Here is a 24,225-nt window from a genome sequence, read left to right on the forward strand (position 1 = left end):
ATTAATTTGGTAAAATTTAAGAATAATACTGAAAGGTTGTATATTTTAGTGTTTATTGGCATATTAAGTCGGTAAACTTTACGAATAATACTACACTGTTGCCTTCGGTGTATTTTAGTATTTTTTCAGTATATTCGCTTGGTATAAATCAAGGATAATGCTGCATTGTGATATATTTTAGTATTTTCGGTATATTTACTTGATATAATATAATAACAATACTGCACTGTGGTATATTTTAGTATTTTGTGGTATATTAATTAAGTATATTTTATGAATAATTGTTTTGCTCTTAGTCAAAACGGGTATCTCATAGTCGAGCACACTCTACTGTAACTTTCTCACTTCTTATTAACCCATCTCTTCTTTTCTATTCTTATGTTTGTATTGCAGGATCCCAAGATCCTCGACAAGGTAACCAAAAAGAATGGCACGAACATCCCCGAACTGGATAAACGCTCTCTGACCATCTGCTCGAACACGGACTATATCAATATAACATATCATCATGTTATTTGCCCAGATGCAGCAACCGCCAAGGTAACCACAAATCGTAATCGTAATCGTAATCGCGATCGATCGCAGTGATCAGATTTGATCAGTCGAATCATGCATTATCTCTGTACTCTTATAGATCTGGCTAGATGGCATACGAAAAATCACACATAATGTCAAAGCGAATAACATATGTCCCATGATGTGTCTGAGAAAACAGTAAGTGAACTTTAGAGTCAAGAGTTTGATCCTTCACAAAGCACAAAAAGTGTTTTTGTATATACTCTGTTTCTGTCCCTCTCTCACTATCTTCTCTCTCTCTCTCTCTATCTTTGTTTGTGTTGTTCGTGCTGTGTTTAATTTCTCAAATTTGGAAACTCGTGCACGTTGTTAAAAATCAAAGAGACTTTTGCTTACTATACTATATATCATTCACAATCTACATCATCGATTATCAATCATTTCTCAACTCTTTCTGTATTTTTGGAATGGATATTGCCATTCATTTCTATCGATTATTTCATTTTGTTTTCTAATTTGCATGTCTTGCGCCTTGTTTTTGTGTTCGTGTGTTCTCGTTATCGTTATCGTTACTATACTGTAATCGTGTTATCGTTATCGTTATCGCGTTATCGCGGTCAGAGCTGGCAAAAGATGTTGCGCCAAATAACGCATAACAATCGAGCCACCAATGTGTGTCCACGCACCAATCTTATGAAACAGTAAGTTCCAAACTCAATTCTTTCTTACTATCGCCATATTACTATCGCTAACTATCGCCAACTATCGCATCAGCTTATGACTGTGTGGTAAGTACACAACTTTGCTAATCTTTAAACCAACTTTTGACAGTAAATAGCAAATGAAATTGAAGTCGAACTTAAAGACAAATATTTATAGAGTTAAGAAACAAAAAGGAAAATACTAGAAAAGGCAAATTGACTAGAAAATGAAATCAGTGAAGGCAAAAGTAAATTAAGAACATAATTAAAGAGGCATTTAATGCTTTCAAAATGAGAAAACTAGACAAATGGCAAAAGGGGGAAAAGAGGGAAAAGGCAACAATTGAAAAGTAAATAAAGACTGCATAATTCGCATTTATTTATAGTTTGGAGAATGAAGACACGATGCTGATGCTGATGCTGATGCTCAGATGGAAAGATAAACAAAGACATAAAAGTTGTCTGGACCGATTTATAAGCAACACGAAACGGAACAACAAATATAATTCAAATTGTATATACCATAGTGTGTGTGTGTGTGTGTTGTCTAGTATTATTATTGCCTCTGGCACAAGTTGTTTAAATTATCGGACTTGCTTTCCTCTGCTCTGGTCTCGTCTGGTTTTGTCTGTTTCAGGTGGGCAGCGGAAACGGAAACGACTTTATCAAATTGCCACACACACACACACACATACATACATGCACTAAGACTTTCTCCCCATTTCTCCCAGTCTCCCCCTTTTTTATTATTCTGTCGCGCACTTTGAAATAGTTGGCATTTAGTTTTCAGTCTTGTGTCTTTGGTCCATTGTTTCGACTTGAAAATAAATTCAATTCATTTGCATTTCTCTTTCCCCTTTCCATTTCTTTCTCTCCTCTCTCTCTCTCTCTCTCTTTATCTACACCTGCTCTTCGAGAGCATCTGCTGCTGCTTTCGTTTGGCATTCTATTCAAATGCCATTTGTTCGCTTGGTTTACGCCTTTTGTTCTCCATCATTCGCAGCTTCTAGCTGCAACTTTACAGAGACTTCAGATAGCCTCAAGAAATTAAATATTATCCGAGTTGATTTCAATTCAAATTTTTAGAAAATGCCCCAAAAAGTTGACCTTAGCAAAAGAAACTTCTTTCATAAGCTATTCTTCACTCTACTTCTCTACTATATTTAATTCATTTCCTTTGTTTTTCTGTGTGAACTTCTCTATATAAAATATTAATATCATCATTCTCATTTCTTATTACATATATTATTTTATTTATTCAAATTTTTAAAAATGCCTCAAAAAGTTGACACTAACTAAAGAAACTTCTTTCATAAGCTACTCTCAAATCTTTCAGCTCAATTTTTGCCACTTTACTTTTCTACTATTTAACTCATTTCCTTTCTTTTTTTTAGTGAACTTCTCTATATATAATATCAATTTTCTCTTGCCTTATTTTCTATATTACTTTTTGCTCAATTCAAATTTTAGAAAATGCCTCAAAAAGTTGATCTTAGCAAAAGAAACTTATTTCATATGCTACTCTCAAATTTTTCTGAACAATGTTTCCCACTTTACTTCTCTTATTTTCGCATACTATATTTGTTGTTTTTTCTGAGAGAACTTCTTTCTCTATATAAAATATCAAATTTCTCATTCTTAATTACTTTTTGCTCTATTGGAATTCATATTTTGTCTGCTGTCTGTCTGCTTAATTTTGTCACTTTACTTCTCTAACTTGGCATGCTATATACATTATCTTTCTGTGGTCTTTATTGCGAGAATTTCTTTATAAAATATTCGTTATACCATTTTTACATTTCTTATTCCAAAATTTCCTATTTACTATAACTTCTCGGATTATTTTGCTTCTTTAGCTGACTCTCGCTTCATTTTTAATCTCCCATATCATATCTTACTTTATTTTTTCGCTTTACTTCTCTAATTTGACATACTGTACTTTATTTTCTAACTGTATTGTGAGAACTTTATACAATTTTTACATTCTTCATTGCAAATTTCCCATTTAACTTCTCACTTTACTTTTCTCAAGCGCAACACAAATAAATAAATCCATCGAGCACTTGACTTCTCTTTATAACATTTTTGCATTTCTTATTCAAGAATTTCCTATTTAACTTCTCGCTTTATTTTGCTTCTCTAGCTGCCTCTCGCATATTCTTTTAATGTTGCTCGCTTAACTTCTTGCTCTCATTACTGCTCGCATGCATTTCTCACATCTCTCTCTCACTTTCTCTCTCTCTCTCTCTGTACCTTCTCGCGCTTCTCGCAATTATTTTAAGCGTTTCGCTGTCCGCTTTGAGGTCAGCTTTAAACTGGCCGCGTTATCTATTGAATGCGAAATGTGTGTGTGTGTGTGGGTGTGTGTGTGTGTTTCAGAGAGTGTTACTTTGAAGAGAAGGAAATGCAAGTTTGTCTCTGTGTATGTGTGTGTGTGTAGGAGTGCCAACAATTTCATGTTTGCATTGGCAATTCGTTGACCCAGTTTGAAGTTTTGTTGTTGATTGCATACTTTATATATGTGTGTATGTGTATGTGTGTGTGTTGCAGGCGGTAGGAGGTATGAGGTAGGCGTAAGGAGAAAGGGGCGGGGCAGGATAGGACACTTTGTTAGCAAGGTCTGTGGCCATTAACTGCAATTACTTGCTTGACCTGGACCTGCTTTCCAAATGTGGGTTATTGGGCTTAACGCTTCACCAAGCCTGAATACCTGAAGACCTGAAGACCTAAAGGGCGTAGGTTAAACACGCACACATCTAAAAAAAACCTGAAGCTAAGTTAATGACAGAGACACAGAGAGAGACAAGTCGATGCAAGCAAATTGAATTCCATGGCAATTTTCACATCTGCACATCGATCATCATTTTTAAGGGGAGGGGAGTGGAGGGGAGAACGGCCTGCAATTAATTGCAATTGTAATTTGCAATTGCAATTCGATATCACTTTTAATTACACTTCAATTTCAGTTGCAATTATACGCACAACGCTTCACTGCACAATTCGCTCGATGTGTCCTTAAAATGTATTACGTATACTTAATATGTAATTCGATTCGATTTCTCAATTCAAGTTTATTATTATTTACATTTGATTATGTACTTTCTCTCTCTTTCATTCTTTTAACTCAACAAGTTGCTAATTTTTCATTTAATTTGCCTCATTTTTTTCATTAATTTCTAATTAAAATTCTATTTGCTTTTACCTTCCCTTCCTTGATTTATTATTTAATTTAATGCAAAATCTCAATTTCACTTGCTATTTTAGCGCTTGTAAAAAATTAGTTTAGACTTTCTTAACAAATAACAAATGTACTTAAAGTAAGTCGATTTAAGATAGACTTTAAACTTTCTTAACAAACTCCAATTTCAATTTCCCATCTTTCACATTTAAGGTACGTATCAAACTTTAATCAATGTTTCCAAACAGCACTTTTAATATGTATTTCTATGTTTCTTCATTGATATTATATTACAAAAAAAAAAGTAATTGCAAATTTTTCATTCTACAATTAATTCACTATTCCAATTCAATTTCAAGTTGGATGCGTCTCAGTTATTGCGTGGAGAAGAGCGGCAAAATTCCAGTCAAGACATTGGCCAAAACATTCGCATCAGGCAAAACCGAGAAGCTGGTCTACACGTGCATCAAGGATGCGGGTCTGCCCGATGACAAGAATGCCACCATGACCAAGGAACAGTTTACGTTCGACAAGTTCTATGCGCTCTACCACAAGGTTTGTCCGCGCAACGACATCGAGGAGCTCTTCACATCGATGTAAGTGTGCCCCCTGGGAACAGTAGTTCAAACTGTTCTCTATCTGTCCGTTGGGAAAAGTATTTCAAACTGTTCTCTACCATTAGAAAGAAGAGTTGCAAACTATTTTTGGGAATAGTTTGCTTTATCGGTAACAGTTTGCAGGCATAAATATTCCCACTCCATAGCTGTTCCCACTACCATACAAAGACTTCACTAACCCCGGGGAATAGTTTTTCAAATCAGTTTTTCAGTTCTCTATCAGTTACAAATGAAATTAACACTTGTAACTGATCTTGGGAATAGTTTGGGAATATCTTATCAGTAACAGTTTGCAGGCATAACTATTCCTATTTAATAACTGTTCCTACTACGAATCAAAGACTTCAGTCAAAATGTTCTCTATCATTAAAAAGAAGAGTTGCAAACTATTCTCAGGAATATCAGTAACAGTTTCACACGCATAACTATTCTCACTCCATAACTGTTCCCACTACCAAGCAAAGACTTCTCTAGTCCAGGGGAATAGTATTTGAAAGTGTTCTCTATCATTAGAAAGAAGAGTTGCAAATGAAACTAACACTTGCAACTGATCTTGGGAATAGTTTATCAGTAACAGTTTGCAGGCATAACTATTCCTACTTAATAACTGTTCCTACTACGAATCAAAGACTTCAGTCAAAATGTTCTCTATCATTAGAAAGAAGTGTTGCGAACTATTATTAGGAATATCAGTAACAGTTTGCAGGCATAACTATTCCCACTCAATAACTGTTCCCACTATCATTCAAAAACTTCACTACATTGGTTTATTTATTAACTCATTCGTGAAATTCATTTCACATTCTTCTGATCACTCTCCACACTCTTCAATTCATTTCTTCGCTAAATCGCCTGCTGACTCTTTCCCTTCCCTTTGCAGCACCAAGGGCAAGCAAGACTTCATCAGTCTGGAACAGTTTGTGCAATTCATGAACGACAAACAGCGTGATCCGCGCATGAACGAAATTCTTTATCCTCTGTACGAAGAGAAGCGTTGCACGGAGATCATCAATGATTACGAGCTGGATGAGGAGAAGAAAAAGAGCGGTAAATAATGTCTTTCCCCTCTTTTTGGGAATCTAAACTAAATTCAACACTTTATTTGCAGTGCAACTTTCGCTGGACGGCTTCAAGCGCTATCTGATGTCGGATGAGAATGCGCCGGTGTTTTTGGATCGTCTCGACTTCTACATGGAAATGGATCAACCGTTGGCGCATTATTACATCAACAGCTCGCATAATACGTATTTGTCGGGTCGCCAGATCGGTGGCAAGAGCTCCGTTGAAATGTATCGGCAAACGTTGCTCGCTGGCTGTCGTTGCGTCGAATTGGATTGCTGGAATGGCAAAGGCGAGGATGAGGAGCCCATTGTTACCCACGGACACGCCTACTGCACGGAAATCTTGTTCAAAGTAAGCTTAAGGCATTGAACTTAAGAAAAAGAACTTGTTCTTTAATTCCTTTTGTATTTGTGATTAGGATTGCATTCAGGCGATTGCGGATTGCGCGTTTGTCTCCTCCGAGTATCCGGTGATTCTCTCCTTTGAGAATCATTGCAATCGCGCCCAGCAATACAAGCTAGCTAAATACTGTGATGACTTCTTTGGGGATCTGCTGCTGAAGGAACCACTCTCCGATCATCCGGTAAGCAAAAGGATAAAAGATAATAATCAATAGTCGTTTTCTTTGACTAATGAACTATTTTAACTATAGCAAAGATATAGAACTTGATTAATAATAATCATGATAAGTTTTCTTTGACTTATGTACTAAAAGATATAGAACATCTGTATCATGTTAGAGAAATAATTCCTTAGTCGAATTATTCTTTGAAGCAAGTTTCTTATAAATCTCTTTGGAATCCTTAAAGAAGTTTTATTATATTACTTATTATTACTTTATTATTATATGTTACATTGTTCTATATAATAAAGAAATATTATTATATAGAAATCTGTATCATGTTATCATGCTAAAGAAATACTTGAAATATTCTTAGTTAGTTTCTTAGAAATCTGCTTGAAATCTTTAAAAGAGAGTTATTAAATTTCTTTTGGGATTCCAAGCAAATTTGCAAGAAACTTGCTTCAAAGATTACTTCTATCAACAAAATAGTCCTATCCAAAGTATTCCCTGTCTTATGACTTCCATTTAAGTAATCTTCTTTATTTTATTTCCCTAGTTGGATCCCGGTTTGCCGTTGCCACCGCCGTGCAAGCTAAAGCGCAAGATTCTCATCAAGAACAAGCGGATGAAGCCCGAAGTGGAGAAGGTCGAACTGGAGCTGTGGCTGAAGGGCGAGCTGAAGACCGACGATGATCCCGAGGAGGATGCGAGTGCTGGCAAACCGCCAGAGGCAGCCGCCGCCCCCGCCCCCGCTCCAGAGGCCGCTGCCGCCGATGGCGCCGCTGCCGAGGGAGGCGGAACCGAGGCAGAGGCCGCTGCGGCCAACTACAGTGGCTCCACCACAAATGTGCATCCCTGGCTCTCCTCCATGGTCAATTATGCGCAGCCCATCAAGTTCCAGGGCTTCGACAAGGCAATCGGTAAGTCGAGGGTAGAAAAGTGGGAACAGAAGAAAGAACAGAAATAGACTAGGGAAATAAAAATTAGAGTTCAAGTAAGAACAGATAAAGTGGAAAAAACTTAGTTTACCATAGATTGAAGAAATATGTATTTTAATTAAGTGACAAGGCATTTGGTAAGTCGAGAAGCTAAGGGAGAACAATTAAAGAGGAGAACAGAAAGAGACTAGGGATATAAATGAAAGAGAATGAGAACAGTTAAGATGGGAAGAATTTAGTTTAGATTGAAGAAATGTGTACTTCAATTAAGTGACAAGGCAATCGATAAGTCGAGAATAGAGTAATGGGAACAGATTTACGAAGCTAATGGAGATTAAAGAGGAGAACAAAAAGAGACTAGGGAAATAAATGAAAGAGAGTGAGAACAGTTAAGATGGAAAGAGCATAGTTGAGATTGAATAAATGTGTAGTTCAATTTAATGAGAACAGCTAACAGCGAACGAGTGAGAATAGTTCAATCTTTAAGGAACAATTAAATAAGAATAAAATCTGAGCAGGCAAATGAAAGAAAGAATTTACGTAGAAGGGCTCAAGTGAGTGCTAAGTTTAGATTAAAGAAATGTGTAGTTTAATTAAGAAAGCACCTTAATGTGAACAAGCAGTTCAGTGAGTACAGTTTTAGATTGAAGACTAAGGTAAGGAGCAAGTGAATGAGAACAGCATCAAAGAAAGGTATTTTTTCAGTATATTAATTTTGTATATACTGACAGTAATATATTGTTTCTACCGTGAATTGATAGCAGTTATGTATTTTAGTATTTTGTAGGTATTTAAATTTGGTATATTTTAACAGTTTGTATATTTTAACATTTACGCAACAATTCAGTATTTTTTGTCGTTTTAGTATGATTATTTGACATATTTTAACATTAATAACATAATCGTATGCAAATATTCGGTATATTTTGCTATTTAAGTATATTAATTTGATATAATTTAACAGTATTAGGGCAATGTATTGCATTCAACATTAGCTTTCTTACCTGTTATTCTTTAGTGTGAATTTCAGGCGTAGATTTATTTAAAAAACTAAATTTCATGAAGTAACTTTCGAGGCTCTATTGACACTCAGGTTGTAGACAGTGAGTGCACTGCAGTGCAGACAGACATTAAGACAGAAATTGCCATTGAATGACGTATTTTTTCGTTGACCGCAGAGAAAAACATTGCCCACAACATGTCGTCGTTTGCGGAGTCGGCGGGCATGAATTACCTGAAGCAGAGCTCCATTGACTTTGTCAATTACAACAAGCGCCAGATGTCGCGCATCTATCCGAAGGGAACCCGAGCCGATTCCTCCAACTATATGCCGCAAGTATTCTGGAATGCCGGCTGCCAGATGGTCTCGCTCAATTTCCAGACATCCGATTTGCCAATGCAACTGAATCAGGGCAAATTCGAGTACAACGGCGGTTGCGGTTATCTGCTCAAGCCGGACTTTATGCGACGTGCCGACAAGGACTTCGATCCGTTTGCCGATGCTCCTGTGGATGGTGTGATTGCCGCTCAGTGTTCGGTGAAGGTGATTGCCGGACAATTCTTGTCGGACAAGAAGGTCGGCACGTATGTGGAGGTGGATATGTTTGGTCTGCCATCCGATACGGTGAAGAAGGAATTCCGCACCCGATTGGTGCCCAACAACGGTCTCAATCCCGTCTACAACGAGGATGCGTTCGTCTTTCGCAAAGTCGTTCTGCCCGATCTCGCCGTGCTGCGCTTTGGCGTCTATGAGGAGAGCGGCAAGATGATCGGACAACGCATCTTGCCCCTCGATGGCTTGCAGGCTGGCTATCGCCATGTCTCGCTGCGAACGGAGGCGAATTTCCCGATGTCGTTGCCCATGTTGTTTGTGAACATCGAATTGAAAATCTATGTACCTGATGGCTTTGAGGACTTCATGGCCATGCTGTCGGATCCCCGAGGCTTTGCTGGCGCCGCCAAGCAGCAGAACGAACAGATGAAGGCCCTGGGCATTGAGGAGCAGAGCGGCGGCGCCGCTCGCGATGCCGGCAAGGCCAAGGAGGAGGAGAAGAAGGAGCCGCCGCTGGTCTTTGAGCCGGTCACCCTCGAGTCGTTGCGACAGGAGAAGGGCTTTCAGAAGGTGGGCAAGAAGCAGATCAAGGAGCTGGACACGCTGCGCAAGAAGCACGCCAAGGAGCGCACTTCGGTGCAGAAGACACAGAATGCGGCCATCGATAAGCTGATCAAGGGCAAGAGCAAAGATGACATACGCAACGATGCGAACATCAAGAATGCGATCAATGATCAGACCAAGCAGTGGACCGACATGATTGCCCGCCATCGCAAGGAGGAATGGGATATGCTCCGACAGCATGTGCAGGACTCGCAGGATGCCATGAAGGCGCTCATGTTGACCGTGCAGGCGGCGCAGATCAAGCAGCTCGAGGATCGCCATGCCAGGTGAGTTCGAAAGTTGTACAATTTGTATGCTCTATCTTGTTATACCCTTTCTGATTGTGTTTTTGTGTGCTGCAGGGACATCAAGGATCTGAATGCGAAGCAGGCTAAGACCTCGGCCGATACCGCCAAGGAGGTGCAGAACGACAAGACGCTCAAGACGAAGAACGAGAAGGATCGACGTCTGCGCGAAAAGCGACAAAACAATGTCAAGCGATTCATGGAGGAGAAAAAGGTGCGTTCGAATATGAAAACAATTGTTATAATGGGAGTTGAGGCTTATTTTTTGCTCAACAGCGCTTATTAAATACCAAATTCAGCTTTTAGTATATTTTAGATTCATTCACTTGGTGTATTTTAGTACAAATATACCATATTATTTTTTTTGCGGTAGCAAATTGTTATATACCCAATTTAGCGTTTCAGTATTTTTTGGTATATTAATTTGGTTTATTTTAGTAACATAATATCATATATTTTTTTTGTGCGATACCAGTTGTTGTATACCAAATTCAGCCTTCGGTATATTTCAGTATTTTTTGGTATATTGGTATTTGGTATTTCATAATATAGCAATACCAGAAAATACTATAATAACATAACTAAAATATTAACATACCAAATTGAAATATTCCAATTAATTTTGCCAATTTAATATACCAAAAAATACTAACATATACCGAATTTTTTTTTGGCATATTTTTGGTATATTTTATACATATACCGAATATATCAAATGTTAGTATTTTCTGGTATACTAATTTGGCATATTTTGTTGGTATATTTTAATACTGGACTAGTTTTCAGTGGAACAGCACTTGTTATATTTTTAATATATCATTCGATATACTTGAGTCATCTTATCATATACCAAATAATGCCTACGACATATTTTAGTATTTTTGGTATATTTTACTACCATAACACAATATTATATTTGTGTTTTATACAAAATATTGCTTTCGGTATTTTAGTATTTATTGATATATTAATTCGGTATATTTTTATACCATAATACCATATTATTGTTATACCAAATATAGCCTTCAGCACATTTTATTATTTTCTTTTGATATATTCATTTGGTATATAATAATACTGCAATGGTTTGCTTTTATTGAAAATGTGCAACGGATATTTCTATTTATTCAACATACGTATAATATCTTTTTAAGTTTTCTTCTATTGAAACATCGACTGATTGCTATAAAATACTAATTGTAATTATCCATTCTTTGCTTGTTTGCAGCAAATCGGTGTTAAGCAGGGACGCGCCATGGAGAAATTGAAATTGGCGCATGCGAAGCAGGTCGAGGAGTTTAGTACCGATGTGCAAAAGGTACTAAATGAAACACGGCCGCAAACCGACACTATAACCAGTATTGAGACTGTACTTTAGACTCACCACAAAAACAAACAAAAAACTAAAAAAAGCAAAAAAAAAAAATACCAAATGAATCGGTTAACGGTAAAAAGCCGTTAACTGTTTTATCGCCACTATCGTTAGCTGTTACAAAAAAAAAAAAAGTTCATCATCTATCCCGTTAATCGATCAACGATCAATCAACCGATCAACCAAATGCAGCTCGCCTCTTCTTCTGTTTGTGTCATGTGCTAGTTTAGCGATCAATTGTAGCCGAGTAGCTGAGTAACGAGTAACCCGTAACGAGTAACCAGTAACGAGTAACGAGTTCACCCCACCCACAACGACACGACAGCAACGACATCGGTTCTAGTCGCTACAAAATGAAAATCGTAAACGAAATTAATTCAAACATTTTGTTTTTGTTTTTGAGTTGCACCGCAGATCAATCAATCAATCAATCAATGAATCAATCAATCAATAATCAATCAAATATTATTATTCTTGAAGTACGAACGAAAAGAGAACAGTAAACTGTAGCTGCTAAACCTTTTAACTAACTGCTAAGATGTAATTATCTATATCAACTTTTTCTCTATATGTGTATATTTAAATATTCATTAATTGTCCTTTGGTTTAACCAATTTGTTTCTTACAATTTGTGTTGCGCTCATCACGTATTCGGATTTATTTGTGGCTTAACATTTCCCTCCCCCGCTTTAACCCAAGTCCAACAAACTCATAACTCTCTCTCGATATATGTGTTTCCAATTTGATTATCGATGGCAATGTTACGTTTCATTACAAATTCCTGTTTTTTGATATATGAATAAATATATATATTTAATTTTGTGCTTTGTGGTTTGGTCCCATATCCCATTTGTAGTCCATAAATACTTGGCAGTTATGTTTAAACAAAAGAATAAAACCAAACTCCTTTCCTTTGCCCTTAATGCCACCGTCCAGCAAATAATAATAATGCAGCTCTACTTACAAATACTATCTAATCGTACTACTTACTCTAAACTACATACTTCTCTTTCGCACACTCCATATCACATACAAAAAAACATACATACATACATACATACATGAATACATAGTTATAACATGGTATCATACAATAATAATCAAATTAATCACATCACAGAGCAGCAAAACTATTGCAAACAACTAACGAAAGATAGCGAAGAATTCAATTAAAACACTTTGATAGTATACTATCGATTATTAGTATAAATTCTATCGATACTCAGGCGATAGTTTTGCCGTTCTCGAATTCATGTTTATTATAACAGAGCAGCAAAACTATTGCAAACAACTAACGAAAGCTAGCAAAGAATTCCATGAAAACACTTCGATAGTATACTATCGATTATCAGCCTTTCGATAGTCGAGCGATAGTTTTGGCACTCTCGTATTTACATTTATCGCTATTATCGCTAAACGTTTTTTGCTGTACGCCCTAACATCGAGCCAATTCATGCCAACAACTAAAGCAACAACAACCAAAATGTTCTCTCTTTCTCTCCTTCTCTTTTCTTTCTCTTTCTCTCTCTCTCTCTGTCTGTCTGTCTCGCTGTCTAAATGTTTTTTGTACCATTATTCATGCCGCGCCGACAACAACAACAACTACAATTCCTAACCAACATTAACCAGCTTATGGATATGTACAAAATCGAGGAGGAAGCCTATAAGACCCAAGGAAAAACGGAATTCTATGCTTAAAGTGTGAAAGTGTGAGAGCAACACGATCATCATCGTCATCATCATCATCGACATCGACATCGACATCAACATCATCAGCACCCCGCCATCATCGAGAATTAACAACCAGAGAATTCCAATGTTAATCCCCACAGCAAAATTAATAATGATCTTTTTGTGAAAAATCCAATTTTTAGTTGTATAAGTATCTACCTAAGTGAGTAGGAGTATACCCTGTAAATTGTATACTATTACTACAAATTTAAAATGGAATGAAAATCAACACTTTGTGCTTTATATTTATTTAAGATGTTTAACACTCACACACCAAATAATTGTTGAAATTATTTCTGAATGATGCCCATCTCCAATTTAATGAAATATACAAAAAAAAAAAAAAGAAGAAAGAATGGAGAAAAAGAAAATATTTATACATATACTACAAATCCTTAAAAAAAAATACCAAATGAAGTGTTGGTATTTTTGTGCATGAACAAGAACAAAAAAATACACCGATAAACTTAACCAACCCCTTTAACCTCCTCAATTGTCCCAAAGTTCCCTAAGATATAAAGAGCGCATAGCGCTAGAACATTTTTTTTCCGTTCCTTCGTTCGTTCGACAGCGAGAAGTAGAAAATACCAACCACAGTATATACTAAATGTACGTACATATGTTTCAAATTAAAAGCAAAAGCAAAAGCAAAGGCAAAAAAAAATACTAAACATATGTGTTTCCGATTTTCCACCTAAACAGCTTAGCAAATAAATAAAATACCTATGTATGTATTGTGTATGATAACCGTAATAACAAAAACTGACTCTCCCCAAACACTAAAATACATAATATTAAAAAAACAACAAACTTATATATAAATATATACCATAAATTTTTGTGTAAGCAAGAAAGTATTTCAACTAAAGGCAGACTTACACTGCTGGGCTGGCAGTGTAATGTTTGTAATTTTCAACAAGCAAACAAGAAATACCAAATAAAATACTAAAGCATTTATTTTGAATAAATGCAGAAAAATAATACTTCAAGAAAATGCTTAAATACCATAAGAAAATTGAATGTACATCCCGATCGATCTATAACAAAACTACAAAACAACAACAAAAAATACCGATCAAAAGTTAATTTCTGCTATGAAAAGAATACAAAAAAAAAACAAAAAAAAAATGGAATAAGTGTAAGCGTTTATAAATGTAATTAAATAACTCTCTTTTAGTGCGAGAAATTCAAATGAAACACCCCTACCGGCTATAGTTATATATACGAATATAACCCATATATACTATTTGATAGCAGTACCGTCAATGGAGATAATACTTACCAAAAATACCAAAAAAAAAAAACTTGTTAAACTTTATATCAAACGCCAAGCAAAAGCGTTCAATTTTTTGATGAAAAGAAAAAAAAAAAAAACCAAAAACCAAACAAAAAAAGAAAAAGAAAAAAATCTTCGTTTAACAGCAAAATACTTTCGCAAATTTTATAAAAGTAGCCAAAAGCAAAAAGGGGGAAAAAATAAGAAAGAAATACCAAAACGTCTTAAAAATACCAACTTTGCTTTCGGGTTGAGTTTTGTTTTTAGGTTGCACTCAACAATTGTTATTTCTGTTCGCATGTATTGTAGTTGTTGCAAACAAAAGAACAAATCTTAAATAAAAAAAACAAATATACTACGATAAGAAAAGAAAGAAGGAAAAAATACTGTACTGTAAAAATGATTAGATTAGAGAAATCCAAAACGTTTAATTTCACTTGAATGTGCCCTAAGACGAACGAAGAGGAAAAAAGATTAACAAAAAAATGAAAAGAAAACATTTACACTGTGCTATTAACGAAAAGAAAAACATTTAGTTAACTCGTACCAGGTAATGCTACTAAATTACGATTATATTTAAAAGAAAAATCTACAAAAAAAAAAGCAACTGCATTGAACTGTATTGTATTGTAATAATTAATCAAATCGATTATCCCCTATTGACCATGTATTTAAAACAATTGCGAACGTTTTATAAATGTGATAAACTCGTAAACATTTTATTGCAAACTAAAATCAAATTCAACTTAATGTTGCTTTAAGTTTTTCTTTTTTTTTTAAATAATTATGTTTTTTTTTTTTAGGAAATCTATATCATCTGGTATATTTGAGAGAGAGTACAATATGATATAAGTACGGAGAGTAGTAGGATCATAAAATACACTAAGTCTAGAAGAAAAGAAAGTTTTGTCTGATGAAATTCAAGAGAAAAAAATGAATTGCATGCCTCCTTAAATGTGGCCTATGTTGCTGTTGTTGCTGCCCCCATATCCCCAAAAAAAAAAACAAAAACAAAAATACGAAATTCCCCCTCGAGAACTTTGTTGAAAATTTAGACGTATTCTTTATATCAAAGTATGTCATTTTGTGCACTTAAAAGAAAGAAAGAAAGCAAGCAAACGATAACTTTTGTATTATATGTAAAATAACGTGCCAATCCCAAATGTTTACCAAAAAAAAAACGAAAAGAAAACTAAATTAAAATTGAGAAAAAGAAAACTTCTTAAAAAATACATACATATGTACATATTTATGTACACATTAGAGTCGAGGCATAGCCTCTTAGTCGAAAAAGCCCTCAATGAAGGCACACACACATACAAACATATACTATAAACGTATTTTCCCTCTCCCGCCTGGGCATTTGTGTCCGTGAGCCGTGTCTGTGTGAAAGCTCACGAAAGCTCCCACTCGCATGGAGCTTTTGGGGGCCATCATCATTCTGCCTACGTCGTAAAATGTGTCAATTTCTTTTAATTTTCAAATGCATTTGATTTGAATAGTTTTCGTTTTATTTTCAATATCGAATATTCGATATCTAGGGAGAAATTGTTATGAATATATATATATATATATATATTGTATATCCCAAGCTAGGGGCCACATTTGATATAGTTTGTACTTCGGTGAAGCAAAATTGAAATCGATGAAAAATGAAAAAAGAAAACCAGATGTGACAGATGTGAATACGTTTGTTTCGTTTTTTTTTTTAATATATATAAATTTAAAAAATAAATATATATATATATATATATATAGACATATTTAGATATTCATACCTGTACGATTAGAGATCGGGGATTCCGAGTACCCGAGCATGCAAAAAACATATTTATGTATTGTGCACGAGCAAATTAACAGCAAGCAAACTGTATAAATATTATTATTAACGACTACATAATTACAATTATAGTTTAATGAGTAAATCGAGGGAAGAAGTGGAAAGTGGAAAGTGGAAAGTTGAGCAAGAGTATGAAATGAAAGTAACTAAAATATTAACTTCTATTAAACAATGCTGCGTATGAACTTATGATTGTATACATACTATATATAACTATGTATTACCACTATGATTATCATTATTATTATCATTATCATTATCATTATCAGTAATATTAATATTCTATATTGTTATTAATATTCGTATGCTTATTATATAATTTCCCAATTGATTTCTCCTCCCCCCCCACATCAGATTGCTCAACCAACAAAAAGCTCTCAAAATATGATGTGTGATTACAATTCGATCTACAAAACTTATAACTTATTATCTATCCATTCGCAATACATGTAATATTTATATTATTATTTACAAGAATACAAAAAAAATATAATGAAAATAAACGTTCCTATTGCTCACACACACACACATATATATATATATATACAAGTATATAATTCTGTTTCCCTGTTGCTTTGTATAGGGTCAACAAACAATCTCGTAACTCCCTCAATGAATGCAATTATTACAAGTTTTTCCAATGATTTAATGCCCATAAACGAAATATATATAAACTATATAAAAACTTTAATCGGCATGTGATTAGTTTTTTTATTTTTTCTTTGTTCGATGTAAGACGTGTTTAACTCTATATTATGATTAATTTAATTTTAATAAATACATTTTGTCAACAAAAGCAATCCCCACATAAAAAACCAAAATTATTGAAAATGCAGTCAGCTTTGTTAAAACGAAATACAATTCTAAAGAATTTCATTTTAGTTTACATTTTCGTTAACATTTGATTTTTGAAACGCAAGAGAGCATTACCGTTAAGCCGAAATGTAACTAAAAAAAAAACAACAAAAAAAACAGCAACATCTTACGAAACGAAATGTAATGAAATAAATATGATAAACCAGATCCCCTTTCGAAAAGAAGAACAAATAATAACAAGAAACTAAAATGAAAAAACACATACAACAAAATTGTAAACGATATTTATGAAGTTTGGTGTTGAGGTCATAATGAAAGTTTGAAATAAACATTTTCTGATGAAACTGTCGTTGCATTATTTTATTTTACAAGAAATTTCGATTTTCTTCTAATTTGTTCAACAGCAATTATTTATAGTCGCATACTTTTAGGATGCGCTCATTTTGGTGCTTAATGCCGAATTGTAATTATTTTGTAGCATACTTTCAGGATGTACATTATTCAATTTTAGGTCGCGGCAATTTAAAGCTTCATTGCAGTGGCGCTAGATGGCGCCATTGCAGTGACGATAGATGGCGCCATTGTGCATGCTTTTTGTACGTCTGCTTGCTGCTCAGTTCTGTTTGCCTGGTATTTCACCTGCTGACTTGGTACTTTTTAGCCATTCGCGGTAACTGCGAGTGGTCAGCAACAACAACAAGAACACCATCTACAACACAACTACAACAACAACAAATACTACTACAACAACAACAACTACAACAATAACAACAACTACTACTACAACAACAACAATTACTACAACAACAACTACTACAACAAAAACTACAACAACTACTACAACAACAATTACTACACCAACTACAACAACGTCCGTGTGGTGTGCCTTAATGTCGAAACTTGAAAACTGCTGCTTGAGCAAAATGAAATACCAGGCAAACATAAATCAGCAGCAAGCAGACGTACAAAAAATCATTGACTGACGCTATGAACTATTGCATACTTTTAGTGTACAAGTTTTGATGCCATTGCTAAAAAATCATAGCATACTTTTATGGCCAACAAAGGCTTTCAACTAAAAAGTATTTAAAACTTGATTATATCCTGCCGCACAGTGCCAGGACTCGGTGCATTCGACTCACAAAGACTAGGATTCGGCAGAATATGCGAGAATGTAATTGAATTATAGCTAAATGCACTTAATTCCTTTCATACTTACCTGTAATCCGGAATATATAAATATCGGCAAAGGCACAACAATTAGCCATTTCTCAAAATTGCTTTTAAATCGAAAAACCGCTAAAAGATTATTTATGTAGAAGTTACGTTAACATTTTGAAATACACGAAAATAACAAATTTCAAACTACGCGCGCTTCAATTTAGTTCCAATCTATCTTTCAGTGTGCCCAGGTCTCACATTTCGCGAGCATTTAGTATTTTTGTCATATTTCAAAATAGTTGCTGCTGGTCATACTACGATAAATAAAAGAGCTTTTAAAAAAGCTCCTGTCTTTGCTTTTGTCATTATTGTTGTTTTGCTGAACATATTACAAAACAACAAATTCAATTTGACAAATTGAGAGAGCTAAGCACTAAAACTAACGTAAGATGAACAGAATTAGCCAAATTTTAATGCGTCCGGGCTGCTTCACCAGCCACCTGGCTGGCGCAGCACGTGCAACTCCAGTGATGACAACCGCAGCCACAACACGCTGTTGGTACAGCGCGGACGCAACTGCTCCGCCGGCATCGGCGGCGACAGTGGACAAATCCACATTGGAGAAGCTGGTGCGCACCAACAAGGTGGTGGTGTTCATGAAGGGCAATCCACAGGCACCGCGTTGTGGCTTCAGCAATGCTGTGGTCCAAATCATGCGCATGCACGGCGTTCAATACGATGCTCACGATGTGCTGCAAAACGAGGCACTGCGGCAAGGTAAGATTAGGACAACATATTCTGGCTGTGTTTGATCAATTTGCTCACTATCCCTTTTTGCTTAGGCATCAAGGAGTTCACGGATTGGCCAACCATACCGCAGGTCTTCATCAATGGCGAATTCGTCGGCGGCTGCGACATTTTGCTGCAGATGCATCAAAGCGGCGATCTTATCGAGGAGCTGCAGAAGGCGGGCATCGTTTCGGAGCTGCTCAAGGCGCAGCAGGCGAAGGATGAACAGGATGCAAAAAACAAGAAGTAAATGCGAGACTTTACCAAAAAATTAATTGTTAAATGCAATGTGTTTTTTTATTAATATTAATGAAATATGGAATTACGTTTATGTTTTCTGTGTATTCTGCTTCTTCTTCGTCTGCTTGCGTTGTCCAGCATCATCAATGTGCTCCAAATGTTCCAGCAGTTTCCCCTCAACGTTGTCGTTGCTCTCCGCCTGCAAAAGCTCGAGACATTTTCGCTGCCCGTCGGCATTTCGCATATTTACCACAATTTGCGTGAGGCTGCGTGCAATCGATTTGCGTATTACTTCATCGGGGGGCATTGGCGGGGCTCGACTACGAAGGCGTCGTGGTGGTGCGACAGAGGCGGCACTAGTTGCTTCAGTTGCATCACTCTGCTCCATTTCTATTCACTGACTGAGGACAGCAGACGAACTGCTTCCAGAGTTGAGCTTGCACATTAACCGTTGCATTTTGAGCTTTTTTTATTTGCCGTTTACGCACACTTCATTTGAACTACGAGAAGCGCCGTTAGCTTTGCTTCACCCGGCTGTGGTTGTTGTTGCTCCCTTTTCCTCCTACGTTGTGCTATTTATAGTTGAGAGCGAGCGAGAGATGCAGTTGAACCTGACGCACTTACCATTGCTATTGCAGTTTGTCTTGCTGTGTGGGTTGTTAACTCTTCGATGAGCAGCGCTTACAAGCGTAACCCTGACATGAGCAGCGGTGTTAGATTTGACCAGCAACTGTAATAATTCAAATTTTTAATAATAGAAAGCAAAAATTTGTATGAGTATGTGAAATAATATGTAATAATAAATAATAAAATAATAATAATAATAAATTTGTTTAGTTTAATTAAATAAAATCAAATAATTAGTATATTAAAACTTTTGTTTAAAGATTAGACCATTAAATTTTTTGTAACTTTTAAATTGATATTTAATTTCAATTATTGTAATCACAAATTTTGTGACCAAATCATAAAATACAAGTTCGAAATATAAATTATATATAAAAATAAAACACTTTCTCAATATTCCTGTTTTTTACAATGTGTGTTTTTATTATTAAATATTACATATAATATAATACATGTTGATTTAGCTGGTGTTGTTGTTGCTGCTTTTTGTTTTACATAAGCTAATGTAATGTAATGCACATAACATTTTTACCGTCGTTGCTGTTGTAATAGTTTCATTAATTCATGGAAAAATATAGGTGTAGTAGTTACATACATATAGAAAACAACAGACGAAAAAAAAATATATAAAGTCTTATGCGATAAACTTGCCTATTAGTTAAACAAATAATAAAAAGTTGTTAAACGTGATATGCCCAAAATATACAACATATCCATATACAAAATATATATATAGTATGTATATATAAAAAAAAAGTAAATTTGTAATACTTCTAAAGTTCAGCTTTTGACAAATGAAACGAGAACTCGCCACGCACACACACACGAAACGAGTAGCAACGAGTGGCGAATGGCGAGTGACAAGTAACGAGTAGAGTAGAGACAAAAATCAGACAATCGAGGACTTGTCCAGCATGGAAGAGGTGTCCAACAGCAGCTCGCTGCTGCTGCTCAGAATGTCGTAGAGCTCGTGGGGCGCATCGCCGGCAATGGGATTGCCGAATGGAAAGAATGAAGAGAGCGTCGATAGCTGCAATGCACCGCCACCGCCATTGACCACCTGCTGCAGTCCATTCGCTGCCGCCGTAGCGGGATTCGACTTGCGACGTCGCTCCACGCCATCCACATACTCCACAGGTTGCTCCTCCTCCTGACGCTGCTGCTGACGCGTCTCCCCTTGGGAATCGTAATAGGCATCGGGCAACTCGTCGAAACTCTGCAGCTCAATCGAACGCTGCAGCTTCGCAATGTTGCTCAATAGCAGGCGATGAAAGAGATCCACCTGCGGCTGACCACCGCCGCGTATATCGAGCACAGGGAGCCAACGATAGTAGCACTGTTCCCACACGGCCAGATCGAGGATGCGATGCGCCGGCTGCAGATAACGATCCTGGGGCACACTCGACTGCGTTGCAAACAGCTGCGGATTGATGGTGTAGCGTGAAGGCGATGCAGTTGCTCCGACTGCGCCTGTTCCTGCTCCCAGCAATCTACTGTTGTTGTGTCCTCCGGCTCCGACAGCTAGAGAGCGTCGATGATGCTGCTGGGCAGCGGTGATTTCGCCACGCTGTCGCTGATACAGCGGATTGCTGAAGAAGAGCTTATCCTTGTCCGAGAACTGTTCGCCCCAATCCCAGACGGGACGGAGCACCAGCCTCGCCTCGTTGACAGCCGCCGCACGTTGTGCCTGACTGTCGAACTGAAAGCTGTCGAAGATGGGCATAAAGCAGGCGTCCCACAGTGTGGTAAGATACGTTTGCGAGAACTCGAACTCATCGGGGAACTGCTGCAACAGCTGCCACACGCAGTCGAGGAAGAGCAAAAAGACCGGACTCTGTTCGCTGTCCGGTGCCTGTTCCCCGCTGGCCACACACACATGACCGAGACGCCGCTGGAACGGATGCTCGAGGGCGATCCACTCCTTTTGCACCAGCGACTGAAAGCCATCGATGCTCCGAAAGTGGGGATCAAGCAGCAGCTGCGTTAGACTGCTAATCACACAGCAGAGATCACGGCCATTCGACTCTTGGAGCACACAGGTGATCGAGGCACGCAACGTGGCGGCAGCTTCGCTTGCATGCCGCAGACACAGTGACACATACAGCAGCCAATTGGTCTTCTCCAGCAGCCCCAGATACTTGTCATCCTGCAGCATGAACTTCTCCGGCGTCTCCGGTGTGCAGAGACGCCTCAACTTCTGATACGCTCGCTGCACATCTTGGATGCTCGGCAGCTGATCCGTCAACTGCAGAAGCTTCAGTTGCCGCCGCTCATCACACTTGCGCACCAGCTCGAGCATAATGTTCTCCAGTTTATTGTCCTGCTGCGAGGCCGGCTGCAGCTCGGCGAGACGCACCAGCGAGGCGCCTCCGCTGCCATAGCTGTACACCCAGAAGGCGGCACGTGAATCGCAAAACGCAAGCGATAGCTGCAGGAAACGCTCCACCTCGCAGCCCTTGGGGATGACAAAGTGCGGCGGCAACGTGTATTTGCATGCCTGGAGACGATTCTGCAGCTGCGGCACTGCGCTGGCGCTCACCACTTGCCACTCCGTGGCGCCACAACGTATCAGCTCACGGGCCCAATCGTTCTTGCTCGCATACATGCTAACGCCCGGTATGGGCGTGGCATAGTAGGGTTCACGATACGCATACGCGAAGCTCAGATCGTGTCGCATGGGGAAGGCGAAGCGGGCCAAGGCGGAGGCAATCAGTTTGCCGTAGTCACTCAGCTTGGAGTCCTGCTGCTGGAACGCGAACTTGAGCAGGCGAAAGTTCTTGCAGATGATGTGCAGGGCCACGATCCGTCCGTTGATGTGCTGCTGCTTGGCGGGCTCCAGTTTCTTGCGTCTCCCACTGTTGCTGGCCATGCGTGCCGCTTGCAGAGCGCTGGCGGCACGTCCCTGCTCCGCAATCGTGTACAGCTGATCGATGTTGTTGAGCGTCACCTCGTTGCGGCCCAGAAACGTGTTCTCCTGATACAGATCCGACGAGGAGGCAGCTGCGGCAGCGGATGTCGAGGCAGAGGAGGGAAGCAGATTGCGGGCATGCAACGGCACAAAGGCCAGCTTAAAGTTGGTCACGCTCAGCAGGCCAAAGCTGGCCTCCTTGTGGCTTGTGGACAATCTGTTGGCGCCGCCATTGTTGCCATGGCTTTGACTTGTCGTGTTGCTGCTATTGTTCGTAATGTTCGGACTGCTGTTGCTGCTGCTCTCCATGGGCGCTATGGGTGAGTACATGTAGGCGGGCGCGGAGGCGACGATCTGCTCGCCGGAGAGCAGGCGCGGCTTGGCCAGATGCACGTCGCGCAGATCGCTGGGCAGGCACCATTCGTTGGTGTCCGCGGTGACCCGCAGATCGCCGACCATCGGAGCCACGTAGCTGGTGAAGGTGTTGCGCTTGCGATGGTCTGGCATGTCATTGCTGCCAGTTGCCATCCTCGGTTGCGGTCTTTATGCCTCTCCCTCCAACACGGCCAATTTACTGTTATTGTCGTTGCTGTCGTTGTTGTCGCTGTTGCTGCTGCACGTACTTTGAATATTCAATTATTTGCTATTTCCGGTTTGCTTTTGTCGTTGTTGGCGTTACTCGTTGTTGTTGTTGTTGTTATAGTTGCTGTTGTTGTTGTGGCTGTTAATCTTGCTGCTGCCGCTGTTGCTGTTGTCGTTGTGGGCGCTTTATTTGCACCTGGCTGACGCCGCCTCCAATGCTCGCAAAACTGTGTACATGAAACAAAAAGATCACACACACACACACAACATCCAGACAGCGAGACAGAGACACACATGAGCGCATCAGCATAACGCATGCATGTGTATGTGTACGTAATGAACTGAAATTAGAATTATCGTTCGCATTTTTGATAAGTTTATCAGCTTACCGTGTGTGTGTTCTCCTCTCTTTTTTCTTCTTTCTTTTTTCGTTGCTACGCTCGGCTGTGTTGTAGGTGGCGGCTGGTGTTTTGCGTGCAAACGTGTTGATTAATATGTCATCTTTGTGCATCATCTATCAGCAGCACACACATGCACACACAATATATATGCATTTATTTATTTATTATTTTCGTTGTCGCCATCAATATACACATATGCACACATATATATTGCTCACTCTCGCACACATATGCAAACTCATTGCATGTTCCACAAAATTAGTTATCGCTATCGGTTCAAGTGCTGGCAAGTGTTGCGTCAAAACAGCTGATTCGATACCTACAACTGCAGGGTTGCACAGCACTGCACATTGCACAAACGATAACATTCTATGGCGCGCAATTTTTCAATTTCAATTACAATTATTTGTCAGACATTTATTATTATTTTTCTGAGGCACACAAC

The 24,225-nt window shown here is 38.1% G+C and overlaps 4 protein-coding genes across 8 annotated transcripts in view; 2 read left to right on the plus strand and 2 right to left on the minus strand.

Moving 5' to 3' along the window:
• Window positions 1-13,792, plus strand: part of LOC132797049 (1-phosphatidylinositol 4,5-bisphosphate phosphodiesterase) — a 76,021-nt gene extending 62,229 nt beyond the window's left edge. For 4 of the 5 annotated variants that reach the window (XM_060808479.1, XM_060808481.1, XM_060808482.1 and 1 more), the window contains 11 exons: window positions 394-540; window positions 1,138-1,217; window positions 4,755-4,991; window positions 5,893-6,059; window positions 6,121-6,425; window positions 6,493-6,657; window positions 7,196-7,559; window positions 8,756-10,019; window positions 10,095-10,251; window positions 11,266-11,355; window positions 13,039-13,792. In XM_060808479.1, the coding sequence (XP_060664462.1) occupies window positions 394-540; window positions 1,138-1,217; window positions 4,755-4,991; window positions 5,893-6,059; window positions 6,121-6,425; window positions 6,493-6,657; window positions 7,196-7,559; window positions 8,756-10,019; window positions 10,095-10,251; window positions 11,266-11,355; window positions 13,039-13,107 (3,045 nt within the window). In that variant the 3' untranslated portion in view covers window positions 13,108-13,792. Of the gene's footprint in view, window positions 1-393; window positions 541-634; window positions 715-1,137; window positions 1,218-4,754; window positions 4,992-5,892; window positions 6,060-6,120; window positions 6,426-6,492; window positions 6,658-7,195; window positions 7,560-8,755; window positions 10,020-10,094; window positions 10,252-11,265; window positions 11,356-13,038 lie in introns of all 5 variants that reach the window. The other variant, XM_060808480.1, reaches the window with a different exon arrangement.
• Window positions 13,793-18,587: 4,795 nt separating this feature from the next.
• Window positions 18,588-19,366, plus strand: LOC132797051 (glutaredoxin-related protein 5, mitochondrial). Its single transcript, XM_060808485.1, has 2 exons — window positions 18,588-19,010; window positions 19,076-19,366. The coding sequence occupies exons 1-2, from the start codon at window positions 18,683-18,685 to the stop codon at window positions 19,270-19,272; spliced, it is 525 nt and encodes a 174-aa protein (XP_060664468.1). The 5' UTR covers window positions 18,588-18,682; the 3' UTR covers window positions 19,273-19,366.
• Window positions 19,351-19,868, minus strand: LOC132797053 (uncharacterized). Its single transcript, XM_060808486.1, has one exon. The coding sequence runs from the start codon at window positions 19,648-19,650 to the stop codon at window positions 19,351-19,353; it is 300 nt and encodes a 99-aa protein (XP_060664469.1). The 5' UTR covers window positions 19,651-19,868.
• A 417-nt stretch (window positions 19,869-20,285) lies between these two features.
• LOC132795006 (myotubularin-related protein 10-B) lies at window positions 20,286-24,047 on the minus strand. The gene is made up of 2 exons (XM_060805393.1): window positions 23,769-24,047; window positions 20,286-23,606 (listed from the first exon to the last, which is right to left on the minus strand). The coding sequence occupies exon 2, from the start codon at window positions 23,323-23,325 to the stop codon at window positions 20,779-20,781; it is 2,547 nt and encodes an 848-aa protein (XP_060661376.1). The 5' UTR covers window positions 23,326-23,606; window positions 23,769-24,047; the 3' UTR covers window positions 20,286-20,778.
• Between the last annotated feature and the right edge of the window lie 178 nt (window positions 24,048-24,225).

The sequence above is a fragment of the Drosophila nasuta genome, chromosome X (genome assembly GCF_023558535.2).
Source record: "Drosophila nasuta strain 15112-1781.00 chromosome X, ASM2355853v1, whole genome shotgun sequence".
Taxonomy (NCBI): Eukaryota; Metazoa; Arthropoda; class Insecta; order Diptera; family Drosophilidae; genus Drosophila; species Drosophila nasuta.

What these genes read in the sequence shown, in the direction of transcription:
- LOC132797051 (XM_060808485.1), top strand. Translation starts at nt 18,683, where the DNA reads ATGAACAGAATTAGCCAAATTTTAATGCGTCCGGGCTGCTTCACCAGC. An exon ending in AAACGAGGCACTGCGGCAAG is followed by an intron (nt 19,011 to 19,075) that starts GTAAGATTAGGA and finishes CTTTTTGCTTAG; the next exon opens with GCATCAAGGAGTTCACGGAT.
- LOC132795006 (XM_060805393.1), bottom strand. Translation starts at nt 23,325, where the DNA reads ATGGCAACTGGCAGCAATGACATGCCAGACCATCGCAAGCGCAACACC.
- LOC132797053 (XM_060808486.1), bottom strand. Translation starts at nt 19,650, where the DNA reads ATGGAGCAGAGTGATGCAACTGAAGCAACTAGTGCCGCCTCTGTCGCA.